This window comes from Copadichromis virginalis, linkage group LG16, assembly GCF_057382275.1.
Source record: "Copadichromis virginalis isolate Kocher_CV1m ecotype Utaka linkage group LG16, C_Virginalis_male_GT1.1, whole genome shotgun sequence".
In the NCBI taxonomy this organism is placed as follows: Eukaryota; Metazoa; Chordata; class Actinopteri; order Cichliformes; family Cichlidae; genus Copadichromis; species Copadichromis virginalis.
Window position 1 is genome coordinate 34,906,382 of NC_140633.1, and position 14,302 is coordinate 34,920,683.

At 39.2% G+C, this 14,302-nt stretch overlaps 1 protein-coding gene across 1 annotated transcript; it reads left to right on the top strand.

Annotated features, from left to right (window-relative positions):
* Positions 1–501: 501 nt before the first annotated feature.
* On the top strand, positions 502–9,090 carry ormdl1 (ORMDL sphingolipid biosynthesis regulator 1). The gene is made up of 4 exons (XM_085434568.1): positions 502–561; positions 2,134–2,313; positions 4,821–4,972; positions 5,868–9,090. The coding sequence occupies exons 2-4, from the start codon at positions 2,140–2,142 to the stop codon at positions 6,001–6,003; spliced, it is 462 nt and encodes a 153-aa protein (XP_085290694.1). The 5' UTR covers positions 502–561; positions 2,134–2,139; the 3' UTR covers positions 6,004–9,090.
* Positions 9,091–14,302: the final 5,212 nt, after the last annotated feature.

The window sequence follows — 14,302 nt, forward strand, 5'->3', positions numbered from 1 at the left end:
GAACACCCTATCAAATCTCTACCTTTTCCCTGTACCCTGTAAAAACCATATCCTTAAACCGCTTTTTAAACTTTTCATATTAAATTAACATTTAAATATTAAAAATAATTAAATTTTGTGTAACAGCACGCCACACTAGCCTTAAAATCACCCAGGAAGCACCAAGTTAACTTATGTTCACTGCACTTGTTATGAAAAATAAAAATAAAAAATAAAAATTAATATTTAAATATTAAATTAATATTTAAATAATTTATGAATTTAAATACATTTAAATAAATGTATTTAAACATTAAATAAATAACATGTATTCCCATAGTATTTATTCATTGGCGTATTGATTGGTGTGAGCCGTTAGGGGGCGGGGAAACGGCCTTACAAGTCAAACCGTGGAGTTAAAAATACCCCGGGTAAAAACTCCCTAAATCCGCGTCTACTTCCGGTGGTGTCCGTCTACGTCGTGCCGTCTGCACTGTCTGGGAGCTGAGCACAACAGGAGGAAAAAGCGTTTCTCTTGCAGCAGTTTGTTCGTGCAAATACCTTCACTGCTTGCTACTAGCTGTAAGTCTCGCACTCTGGGATTGTCGGAGGTTTCTTTTCCTTTTTGTATTTAATTGAATTCAACTTGGTTTAGGAAGAGTGGTTGTTCGGGGGTCCGGCTATATCCTGGCGTTCCGTGTTTATACAACTATTTGTGAGGGTTGGGTTGCTGCTAAATACCAGGTTTACACCAGTTTCATAACAAGTGCAGTGAACATAAGTTAACTTGGTGCCTCCTGGGTAATTTTAAGGCTAGTGTGGTGTGCTGTTACACAAAAGTTAAGCAGATAGTGACTTTTTTTTTCCTGGGTCTTTCTGTAATATCATTTGCATGTCTGCTGACAAGAGCAGCAGTTAATGACCACAGTGAACACTATTTGAGACTAATATTAAAATTTGAGTCATTAACCGCCGCACTCAGTGCTGTATATATGTCATTTGTCCGTTAAAATAACGATGCACTTACTGGACTCTGCTAGCTGTTTTAATAACAACTTGAGCTCTGATCTGTCCTTTATCTATTTAGAAAGTGTTTAACCAGTTACATAAGGCCCTCCACCCCCGTTATTGTTATACCAAGTACTACAGACATACTTTGATAGTGTAATTTGATTTTCAAAATAACAGCTGCACCATATAGAGATAAAATTCATACAGTTACAGTCAGCTTGTTTTTTCAGAGCTAAACCCGGTACATGCTGTTACTGTGATTTATCTAATTATCAGCCACTTTATTAGATACATTCGGTATTACCTTTTTAAAGATTGGACATTTTTTGTAATCAGAGATGCTCTTGTGGATAACTGTGATAATTATTTGAGTTAGTGTTGTTTTTAAGTTGCTGTTGTCAGCTCGAAGCAGATATTTCAACCATATCAACCAGATATTTTCTCTGGAGTCTTTTTTTTTTTTTTCATTTTTGGAACGTCTTCTGTAAACACTAGAAATGGTTTTGTGGACATTTTTTAAATATGTCTAAATGCATTTCTGGCTAATTTACCGATATTCGTCTTAATGAGTGTTTTGACTGGTGTATCTATTAAAGGGGCTGAGTGTTGATCATAGTTGACCATCCTATTGAATTTGATTGTTTTTGTGGAGTTTTTGTTTTTTCTTTTTGTCCATGTTAAAATACAGTCAGATTAAAAGTTTCTGCCACTGAACTGCAACAAACCTTCACTGTTGTCTAAGAACTTAAAATTAGTAAATGTAAATGAGACTAAACACAATAGATTACAGTGAGTTTCACGGAGGAGTTAAGTGTGAGGAAACTCTCATTTTAAAAAGTTGGATTTATTCATTTATTTATTTATTTATTTTTTAGCAAAACACATCAGAGGTACCCATTTAGACATGGGGTGAACATACTCAATAAGAGGTGGATTAGTGATGCTGGATTATGGTGGTGTTATCTATAAATACAACTCCACCCCTAAATCCCTGCAATCAGTTTCTCTCCACCTCGATGCTCAGCTCTTTGAATTCAGTTTAAACATTCAACCTCCAGGTTTTTTAACACAAAACAGGTGGAATAGCTTTTTTTTATAATGTGTATAACAGAAGTGATTTTGTGAATGTCTTTCTGTCCACAGACCAGGATGAATGTGGGTGTGGCTCACAGCGAGGTGAACCCAAACACCCGAGTGATGAACAGTCGAGGGATTTGGCTGACCTACGCACTTGGTGTTGGTGTGCTTCACATCGTGCTCCTGAGCATACCCTTCTTCAGCGTGCCCGTGGTGTGGACTCTAACAAATGTCATTCACAACTTAGTAAGTTCAGTTTTCTCTCATGCTGTGTCAGTGCTGCTATCTGAGCTTCAGAAACAAACCAGGCTGTTCAGGGGTTTTTCTACATAGAGAAAGGCTGTTTAGATGGTGCCAAAAGGAGCAACAAAAAATATGATTGAGGGGGGGGGAAAGAATGCAATTCAATGCTTTGAATTGCATTGCATAAACTGAAATATGACATCTCTGACTTCCAGCTGCTGTATTTCACACAGGCGCTGGACAAGCCAGCTAAACTGCAGTGGTTTGGTCATGATTTTCAGTCTGTTCACGCTCCAAATGTCTTGCAGGAAATGCTCTGAGTTACAGCCCAGACTGACCTGGTGGGTTGAGCAGTAGTTTATTTCAGGTTTGCCAACACTCTCACATGTGACACGCTTTCGTTAACCTGTTTCAGCAGCAGCTCTGATTCCAAATCTTGCACTTGCTGTGTCCAAAGACATGAGGATCTCGTGGATTAACTTTTATTTCCATTAGCAACGTCCCCAAAGCAACAGGAAAATCAGCATGTGCTCAAAGTAGAATTCATCCACTGCTAAAGTTTCTCTTATATCTTATAAATATTAATGAAAACCATCTCTCGCAGTTTCCCTGAAAAGTCCACTTCACTGGATATTAAAGTCTCTAAAATTTATTTGCATTTGTTTATTTTTAACAAGTACTCAGGAAAAATACTGACAGTGATGCGTTTTCTTTGTTTTGTTTTTTTTTTCTTTTAAGATGGAACAGAGCCCTACATCTTTGATAATATCAGATTTCTATAATCTGGTTAGTAATGGCCACATGTCACAGAAAAATGGTCAAATAATGCAGCTGTGGTCATCTACTGAAGGCCTTCTCTGAGCAGGACGATGTACTGATATTTTACTATACAGTATGTCTATTTATCTTGCTATGTTTTTTAAGATTCTAGTGGTGTCAAAATATATCACGTTGTCTTTTTGATTATTTTTACATAAGTGGGATGGTGAGGTCAGATGCTGATTTTGTTTATTTGTCTCCAAGTTTACTAAGGATCTGTATTGGTCCTGAAAAAGCCACATTGGTCAAAAGACTGAAAAAGTATTCGCCTCCAAAATTTAATTTGAATACATTTTCTTTTATTAGAGGGTTAATAAACAACAAAGTTAACATTTTTAAATTTAACAGATCAAAGTGAGGTCTTCAAAATCCTTGTTTTGTTCTAACCAACAGTCCATAGTTAAAATAAATAAATAATTAAAAAATAATTTTCTGTGTTTGGCAAGAAAAGCATTAAATTCTATGTAAAAGTGTAAAGTGTGCGTGTTAGTCCCCATAGGGAAATAGTTCCTCTGCATTTAACCCATTCACCCAGTGAAGCAGTGGGCAGCCACCAGTGCAGCGCCCGGGGAGCAGTGTGTAGGGACGGTACCTTGCTCAGGGGTACCTCAGGGTAGCCGTTCAGTGGAGTCGAACCCCCGACCTTCCGATCATGGGCCACCACTCTACCTACTGAGCTATCCCCTATATTATTTCAAGAAAGTTTTGTGTTAATTCTGATTTCTAACGCTTATCAGTTTGATTCAGGAACCCTGTTTTGTCTTAAGGCGGTTTTCCTTGTGACAGCCTGATGACTGACCTATTATGATAATTTCCCCATGCCTCAAAGTCTGACAAGAGTGACCTTTCATTGCTGCATGGCTGGCCTCAAATGAAGAGAGTTGATGTGGGTGACGTCATTGAACAGTTTGAGCTCAAGGATTGTGTATCACAGCCAATAAGGAAGGCTATTAACAGTAGCGGCTGAGGTCAACTATAGCCTATTGTTTTCCACCACAATACACCATCAGTGTGGTGATTATTTCTTGGCCGTATGTCAGCGCTTCAGTTTCATTACATTTCCCTCTGTATTGCAGCTTTTTCCATCTAAAGCTCCAGTGTTTTGGACACAGACATGTAATTAGAACCTCCCAAGATGGCTAACTTACGAGGGGAATCCCAAAAGTAAGGTATTTATTTTTTGGGAAATACAAACAACCATTTATTTTCCATAATATTCGCATCATTTTAAAGCTTGAAGACTTATTTTTCTACATAATCACCATTTTGGTCGATGCATTGTTGTAGACGCTGTGGCAGTTTTACAATGCCCATGTCATTACCTGCTCACGGCCGCTGCAGAATTGCCTACTGGACAAATGTTCTTTCAACTTTGGGAACAGGTGGTAGTCACTGGGTCTGAAGTCCAGACTGTAGGGTGGGTGGGTGATGAAGTTCCAACAAAAGTTTGCCAGGAGATCGACATGGGCATTGTAAAACTGCATCGACCGAAATGGTGATTATGTAGGAAAAATAAATAAGTCTTCAAGCTTTAAAATGATGTAAATATTATGGAAAATAAATGGGTTGTATTTCTAAAACAATAGGAGACCTACTTTTGAGATTGCCCTCGTAGTTGACAATAAGAGGACATCACATTTCTTTTTGGCCAGTCTGTCAGTACACTATTGACCGCAGTTTCCACTCCACAGGGAATGTATGTCTTCATGCATGCAGTCAAAGGCACCCCTTTTGAGACCCCTGACCAAGGAAAAGCCAGACTTCTTACTCACTGGGAGCAGCTCGACTATGGCGTTCAGTTCACCTCATCTAGAAAGTTCTTCACCATCTCCCCAATTATTCTGTACGTATTATATACCAATGATTCTTTCTGAACCTGTTGTCTTTAGACATGTACCTCCAACCCTGATAGTTCTGTGGACATTACCATGTGTGAGAGAATGCCAAGTGGAAACTTCTAGGAAAATGATACTAGTGACATGGAACTACCAAAGATTTTGAATCCATGAATGCCCGTTTGAGCCTGGCTCCAACAGTGACACAGACTCCCATGTTAAAATGCTCTACAGCAGAAATAAGATGTTTACAGCGTGCCACAAAAAACCTCTTAGTTTCTATGGTTGTACAATAGTAAACCATTAGCCATTGGTGGTAGACTCCACATCCTAGTAACTGCACAGAAAACGGTATTAATTAACAGATAATTAACACACAATTCTCTGGAAGGCACAAACTCTGTGGAGAGGTACAGCTCAGTGACTTCAGTTGGCTGAGGTGAAGCCTGGCTGCACATCTCAGCTTCCACATGTGAGTCAAAGAGACTGTCCCTGAAAATAAAAACATCTAAGCATTTCTGGGCCTGAGCAGAGGATATGTGTGTCTTTGATTTTTATCCTATAAATGGTTTCAGGACTTTATTACCTGAACCATTTTACGTGATTAGGGGAGTTCCACAGGGTTCAGTATTGGGTCCAGTCTCATTCACATTGACCAACTATGATGTCCGTTTTTATGCTGGTGACATAGTTCTGTACTGTATAGTTGTTATGATAGTGTGAAAGACGGGAAACTATTCATAGAGCCCAGTGGCAGACTGGAAAAAATGTTTTACTTTTTGTGTCTGTGGAAAGTGACTTACTTTAGGAGGCGTTGTATTTATTTATCTATTTTTATTTGATTGAAACCAAAATGCTGCAATGTATTTCTAACACACTGTCTTTTTTCCCCCACCTTTACAGATACTTCCTGGCAAGTTTCTATACAAAATACAACACAACACACTTTGTCATCAACACTGCCTCGCTTCTGAGTGTCCTGATCCCCAAACTGCCACAGCTGCATGGAGTCAGAATTCTTGGCATCAACAAGTATTAATAATTGTAAATGCTGCGCCTCTCAGCAACTGAAGCTAATTCCTGTGTAGTCTGTACCGCCGATGTGTGTACCAAGTCATACAGTTTGTGTAACGGCCGCTGTTGTCGTATAGTAACACCAGAGGGGTGCACTACGAAACGAGGTACGTTGAGCCTAAAGAGTTTTCAGCGTCATGAAGGTAGCTCTGTTTTTTGTTTTGTTTTTTGTTGTTTTTTTTAAACCAGATGACTCAGCTCTGGGCGGAGGCTACATTCAAAGTTTTTGTGTAACATTATCTGTTAATGAGCAGTACAGATTTTCAGCTGAGGTTATATATGCAAAACCTGTTGAGCCGTGTGTTTGTAATGCCCCCAAAGAAGCTGTGCGGTTTTAGTTGAACAAACTGTTACAGCAACAGGGATTTAAATGCATTAGGCTGGCAATGCAGAAAACGTGCTTTTATGTTTGTTCATAATTTCCTGCTGATGTAAAGCAGAGTAGAACACTGATTTGTCTAATATTCAGTCAGTAAACTTACTTCCACTTTGAAATGGCCAAAAACTCAAGTGATTTTCATCCTTTGTTATGGGACAGGGTCAGGCCTGAATGCACTTCCTGAGTTGTGTTAGGAATAAACTGCAGCAAAGAGAAAACACTGAGCAGTGTGTGATCGCAAAGCTCCACAGCTCTGCCCATGTTAATCAAAATTCTTAATATCTTTAATGTTTGCTGATCTCTCCTTCAAAATTGTTTCCTTGGACACCACTATGGCTAGTTTTAGATCGCGAAATCCTAGAACTTGTTCCATGCATTTCCACCCCATAAATAAATCCTACTGGCACAAACTTAGAAACAACGACGTAACCCGAATTGGAAGGCAGTACCTGCAGTTGACCAGTGGTTCACCAATGATTCAGAGATTCTGCCCATCGTTATTTTTATTCCCATATAAAATATCCGATCCACTGCAAGAAATACTGTGGAATAATGACTTCACAAACCTGCTGAAATGAAAGACGGGTTTTAAGGTAGAACTCTCATGGCGGTGGTAGAAAGGAAGGAAAAGATCACGCAAAGTTGTTTGGAAAAGTTGACAATGAGTGAAGGGGGCAACTAGAACAGGGTTCCTGCAGACTGATTTTGAAGGTTGTCTGAATCTGAAAAGGCATCCCTAGTTTTTATTAGTCTCAAATTTCCTCAGATTTAGAGAGGTAATTTAACGTCTTGAAATGTGGTTGGTCAGAGCAGTTGCATTGCTCGCTTTACTCAGAAATGAAGAAATGTAAATTCGCTGAATATTGGCTCTTCATCCAAGCATTTGTGAGTCACAATATGTTTTGTTCAGGAAGTGCCACAATGGGAATGAAGGTGCGGGGGAAAACCCCTACAAGTTTTGGTTCAGTTGCAAGCAGTTCTGACTAGTTGCCTTACATTGTTTACCTGCATAGTCTAGCTTTTTGCTCAACTACAACTACACAAGACAAACAACATGCAGCTAAAGCAGTGAAATCTATATGTAACATTTCTTACCCTGTGGAGGCTTCATCTTTTTTGCACATGCATTGGGTTTTGTATAGCACTTTTTACCTCCTGAAGTCAGACATCCTAAAGCGTGTGTGGCAGAAAGCAAATTAGCCGAAGCTGTACAGAAGAGATGACCATTGCTTCCATGTCTGAAACATGAAGCCAGTGCATTAGTGCCTTATATCTGCAGTCTTTTAATGGTCGAGTAATCTGGCTGCATAAAGAAGCCAGATTTTGTGGAAATATTTGGAATAATTACCCTCCCCTCCCCCTAATTCATCCACTTACTACATTTTCTACTTTTAAATATTTAAAACATGCAGTTTTGGGGGTTTTTTTTTTTTTGGTTTTTTGTTTTTGTTTTTTAATTAAGCTCCCCATCAGGGTCAGAGGCTATAGTTATGTGAATGACAAGCCAGTGCTACAGGAGTTGGTCAGATCCAGCCCATCCTCGTGGTGTCATAAAGCTAAGATGGCAACAGCACATACTTGCACAGACGCAAACTGAAATGAAAGTGGAAAAAGCTGCGATTCAGGCGAACTGGGAGTGATTCAGGACATGATACAGAAACGGTGTGAGGAGTCGAGACTTCCATGGAGCGATCAAAAATCAGCGTGCATGAGGAGGCAATGTCAAAGGGAATGGTTTCATTTTTTTTTTTCATGGGCAGAGATTCAGAACTTTTGTATTGAGTCCCATCTTTGTAAGAAACTTTCTTTCTGGCCTGATGTTTGGCTGTAGTAATTATCGTAAAGTCTTCACTGCTCAGTGTGATCTGCTCCTTTTTTCTTCAACACAGAGTCGGGATAAACACATCTCACCTTCATGACACCTGTTATCTCTGAAAGGAGGCCTGGCTGTGTTCAGTTTGCTTTGTGGTGCATCCCTCTGGTTTAAAGATGATATGTCTGTACATGACAGGATGCCATACGCATTACTAACTTATGTGAATATTTAATGATGTATTTTCGGCCTGCGTCGACCTGGGCGGGCCCAGGCATCAGTGAGGCTTTAGGCTGAGTTTACTTTTCTTCCTTTCTTTGCTCTCATCTCACACACAGTGATGCAAATTGTGTTTCTAGTCACAAAGATGTTGCAAATGTATTTTTCAAATATGTCTTACTTTGTGAGGGTAGGAGCCCATGGCTCGCTGTTTACCGGTACAGTCTGGTTTTGTAACGGGTGTCAGACATTTTCGTGCTGAGGAAGAATAGAATCAAGCTCTTCAGGTGCATGATTTCCTTTGTGAATCATTTGTAACCAATCAGAACAGCAGGCGTTTCTCATTGTACTCTTTGTGAGTGCGTGTGAGTGAATGTGTGAGTGAATATTATGTCCTTTATGTAGAAATGAGACAGATTATTGTTGTCAGATTAAGTGTTTACTGAGGGAGCTCCAGTGTCTTTGTGATGAACTTACACTCATGTAGCCACTCTCTTCATACTTTGAGGGATTATTTGATTTGTTTTTGTTGTTTTTTTTTGGCTATAATTGAGGCAGCAAGTCCTACTTTGTTTGGCCATAGCTTGTAGTACTTGATATTTCTGGTTCTTAATCTTATTAAAATGTTTGCCCTCCGTCTACTCCGTCTCACGTCTTAATTGCTTCGTCGAGTTTCTGAAGTTGACGACTACAATGAGGCTCTCAGGTACTTTGCCACAAAAGTATAAGCTGAGAAATGAGGAATTCTTTCAGGACTTATCAGAATTTCACAGATGTTACTCTTCAGTGCCTGAAGAGTAATAATCAGCTGTATTGGATACCTTTGTTTAGGAGTGCTATCGTCACAGAGCTATCAGGTTTCATCTACATAAAGGCATATTAAATAGGAGCTATTCTGTTTACTTCTACCTGCATGTCTTCATCCGTAGATTTTATTATTCAGTTCAAAATAATCCATATTTATCTCATCCTGGGTTTATCCTCAGTTTATCCCCTGTCCGAAGCAAGAAATTTTAGCCCCTTCTTTTTTAGGTCAACTTTTCCCTCACAACCAGAAGATTTCAACAGCCTGAGATGACCTATATTAGTGATACACCCTCTCTATAACTTCACATGAGTTCATGAGATCTTCATAATCTCTTACATAAATAAAGCAGCTCTACTAACTGGAAGGTCACTGGTTTGATACCCAGCTACTCCAGAGTATCCTTGGGCAAGACACCGGAGTTGCTCCATCCTTGTGTGAATGTTGGGTTAAAAACACTTGTAGGACTGAGTGAACAAAATTGGTAGTAAGAAAGTGCTCAGAGTAGAAAAGCAATAGAAGTACCTGTCTATTTCAGCTACAGTGAAGGTGTCAGGGTTATTCTGCAGCCACCATGTCTTTTTCTGAATCTAAATCATCGGTGTAATTTGAGTCTAAATTCTAAATTAAAACTAATCAAATAAATATCAAAGAAATACTGCTTGTGATTTTCTCCAGAACTTTCCTCTAACTGAAGTTGGAATGAATGAATGTATTTGCAGTAAATAAAATTGACCACTAGATGGAGACGAGCACATCTGAGCACTCACTGGTTTTGCAACTTTAGATTAAATGTAATAATAGCAGTAACAGCAGTTCAGTGTTTTAACCCGGAGCTGGTTTATGGGTGACGATGTATAAATATGTTACATAACACATGAGGATTGTTTCTAGCATAGTAGAGAAACAGTTTCTGCAATCAGATAAGACCAAAGCAGAAAACGCCGAATCATCCTTTTCACTAATGTATACTTCAGTCCCCTACTGAAGTATTTTTTACTATTCTGAGCTAATGGGTAAAAAAAACAAAACAAAACTAACGGTAGTGCTGTGCAATACTTCGAATTTTTGTATCAATGCAATATGAAAAAAAGAAATTACAGGACGAGTATTGCCAATACCAATACTGATAATTTCCTCTTATAAAGGCAGTTTATGGAGGTAAAAGCAGTGTCGTGACTTATGAGACGAATCATCAATAATTTACAATTCACTGATTTTTACTTTACCCAACAATCCGTTAATATAGCAAAACGCACCTTTCAGCTTTTCGTGTATATTGAAACTGGCTTTTTTTGGAGATAAGGAATGAAATGCGCCTGACTGAAAAGCACTTTTTGCTATAAAACTGACATGATGATCAACACAAAGATTCAGACATCTTTCATAGCACATGATTGAGGTATATTTCTTTTAAAATAAATTTACAAGTAACGCAACAGAGTGGACTGCATACTGAACTTGACTAAAATATACATAAACTGCTATCAGCCCTATGAATGAATATCATGGCAGAACACTATTGAGATCTCTTTTATTTCCTTCTGTGATGTTTTGCATGCAGCATAGGTCTTCCCACTATGGCGAGTGAAATAAGTGCAGGAATAACATATCTTTTGTCCAGTGTGTTCACCTCGTTCCCGAAGCCTTCCTTAGTCACCGCATTTACATTGGTGATTTCAGTGTGTCATTGTGCACTGGATGGATGCGCCGACTCACCGGACCGGCTCGCTTTCAGTTGTTTCAAATGAGAAGCTCCTCACCTTCTGTGTGTCAAATTTAATGTTTTTGTATTTTTTTTTAAGTCATCCAGACTCTACCTCCAGGAAACTTAAGGTGTGCGTGGGGCACCTGTGACTTTTTCCACGCAGACACATCATCAGGTAGTGATTCAAGGAGTTTGCTTGGTTTGCTTTTGCTTTGTGTTCTATTGTAGAAGCACACATTTTCTGTTTCAGCCAATCATGTACATTTACCTTTGAGAATCCAAATTTGAAATTGAGATTCAAATTCAATTATTTTTGCAGTTAACATCAAACTCTGCAGAGTTATTGTAGATGTATTAAATTACTGGGTAGGAGATCACGAAAAGAAGGGATCTCCACTGAGGCTGTTTATGTTAAAGAGCCAGAGTTCTGTGCTAAACCCCTGTCTCTGATGCTGAAATAAAATAATTCTTTATTATTTATTTGATTTGTACGGTCAGCAAAGAGGAGTGACCATCAGCTGAGAAAGCACTAAAGCTGTGATGTTTGCTTTGAGAGTGTTGATGGAGAAGTACCAGGAGAGGAACTGATGTACTGCATGAGGAAGTGGCAGAGGAGTGTGAGGTGTGCAGCACAAGTGACTTAGTTTCAAGGGATTATATCAGTGATCTGTTCTGAGCCTTTTCTTGTTTACAGTGGTGATGGGCAGTCTGACAGGTGAGTTCAGCCAGGAGCCTCCGTGGACTGTTAGGTTTGCAGAAACCACTGTGATCTGCACTAAGAATGGAAAGCAATTTGAAGAGAGCCTGGAAAGGTGGAGGTGTGGAGAGAAGAGGAATGAAAGTCTAATAGAAGCTAGACAGAATACATGTGTGAACGACAGGGAGACCAATGGAAATGTGACGGTGCAAGGAGCAGAAGTAGTAAAGATAGTCTGAGATGGTTTGGACGTGTGCGTGGGAAGTTTAAATCCATTAAACCTTTCAGTAAACTGCACCAGTTTAATATGCATGAAGTAAAAGAGCAGAAACTAGCATTGCTACCCTGGATGTCTGACCCGGTTTCTGATAATTCACTGGAGAAAACTTCAAAAAGTGTATGCAGGGTAAACATTCGAGGGTCATAGCACCATGTGGCATGGGCAGCTGTGATAGATCTCCTTCGATGAATTTGCATGCAAGGCTCATCTTCTAGCTTGATTCGTCCTGTGTTCTCCTGTCATCTGGACATCTCCTATAAGTAAGAATAAGGCTGCAAATTGCTGGAAAACTGAGGAGAATTAAAAAGAGCCAACTCCCACATACTTTGAGGGCCTGTAACTTGATAAATATTCATAAAAAGATGGTAAAGATTTGCATGGCTTTATTAAATATACTAAAGTTATCTTGCAAATAAATGTTAATAAATGATCAGTTTGAGTATCAGCGTCAAAATGTGTAGCTTAGATGACCAGAAGTTTGGTTGTTGCCGTTGTTTCCACATTTGACTGGAGTCAAAGTTTTGAAGTTTGTTTCTTTTTCTGTCCCTTTATGACTCACCTGAATTCCCTTGAGTGATGAGCTCCATCCAACAGCCCTGCATACTTCACTAATGAGCTTTCATTTCCTTTTACCGGTACATTATCAGATCGTTGCCCCCACAGGTTCCATTAACCTCGACGACTGAGATGGACAGCCTGCATCACCTGGTCTCCATTTCAGAGCATATCCGGTCCCGCGGGGAGATGTTCCTAAGTATGCACTCTGTGATTTTCTTTGTTTACTGTTCATGAGGTAAAGTAGCTGCAGTCATTATAAGTGTGCAGCAGGGTGCAACGGGTACATCAGCTGGACTGCGTCAGGAACAGAGATAAGAAGTAGCACGTTAAGCATTACTGTAATCTGATTACTTTTTCAAGTAACGAGTAACGTAAGGTATTACTGTTGCAAAAAAGTAATTAGATTACTGTTACTTTCTCATAAGCATGCTGCGCTACTGCGTTACTAAACCATGATTTTGTTTGTGAGAGTGTCTCATGACGATGACGTACATGTGTGAGATATCTGTGGTAGCAACAGGCGTGTGTAGATCAACAATGGATTGATCTACACACTCTACAAACTCGACCATGCAGAGTTTAAGGCTTGGACGTACTGACATTACTTTGAGTTTGATTCCATAAAAAGTGACAAAAATCTTAGCGTTCACTGTAAAGTCTGCGTGAAAAGAAAACTTCTCACTACAGCAAAAAAATTAAACTTCAAATCTGAGCAAGCCCCAAGCACTCTGCCATGGAAACGTGAAATTCACAGAGAAACCCCCGGATCCCCCCCACTGACATGACCGCTGCGGCACCGGGCAAACCTCCACCAGCCCCTCTCCTGCTAAACAGGTGAAAATAGATTTAAGAGCAACAGGACTTAGTGCTGTTAAATCTTTGGTTTTATTTATTTATTTTGCTGTGTTTTACTTGCACACAAAAAATATTTAATTTTATATGCTGGAATTGAATTGAATCGATATACCTTTATTAGTCCCACAAGGGGAAATTTCATGCAGAAAATAGGTTTAAATGTTAAACAAATTTCTTCCGATCAGTGGATGTTGCATAGAATTTAATTTTTGCTTGTTGCAATGTGCCTAAAGTTAAAAGATTAAAACTAATATAACAAGTTTTAAAAATAGACTTTTTCATTTGATTCAATTTTATATGTTGGATTATGCAGAAAAAATAGAACTGGGCTGAAAGTTCTATGGCTTTATAATGTATTCAGGTTGTGCATCATGTTTTTAAAAAGCAACTAAATAATAAGTAACTAATTACTTTTGAAAATAAGTAATCAGTAAAGTAATGGGATTACTTTCTTGGAGAAGTAATCAGTAATTAGTAACTGATTGCTATTTCCAAGTAACTTGACCAACACTGGTCAGGAACTGGGAAAGTGGTGTTTTCTATTTATGTGTTGCCGTCTGGGTCCAGTGGAGGGTTATACTCTGTATTATAGCGGGAAATCAAGCCTCTGCATTGTGGCATACTGCCAACATATATGGCATTGGACTTTATCAGTCTTTGCTCAGTCTCTTGTAATTGTAATTATCACCAGACTTAGCCAGAGTCATTGTTTTATCAGGAAAAGAGATCCACATTCTGCGATTATATCTACAGAGAACACACGGCATGTTTTTCTCATTGTTTTACGATTTGGCGTCTTTCCACGTGTGACCTTGTTCCCACTATTGTGTTGCCAGTTATCAGTGCTGATACAGAGACCTGTTAGGCTATCCGAGCATCCACAGTGCGAGAGAAGGACAGAGGGACTGAGGAGAGTGACTCTGAGAAGAGAGATCTGTGGACGGCAGCGT

Excerpts from the sequence above, each read along its gene's own strand:
- ormdl1 (XM_085434568.1), top strand. The coding sequence starts at position 2,140 with ATGAATGTGGGTGTGGCTCACAGCGAGGTGAACCCAAACACCCGAGTG. Across the intron at positions 2,314-4,820 it reads CAAATGTCATTCACAACTTA|GGAATGTATGTCTTCATGCA; the intron begins GTAAGTTCAGTT and ends TCCACTCCACAG. Across the intron at positions 4,973-5,867 it reads ACCATCTCCCCAATTATTCT|ATACTTCCTGGCAAGTTTCT; the intron begins GTACGTATTATA and ends CCACCTTTACAG.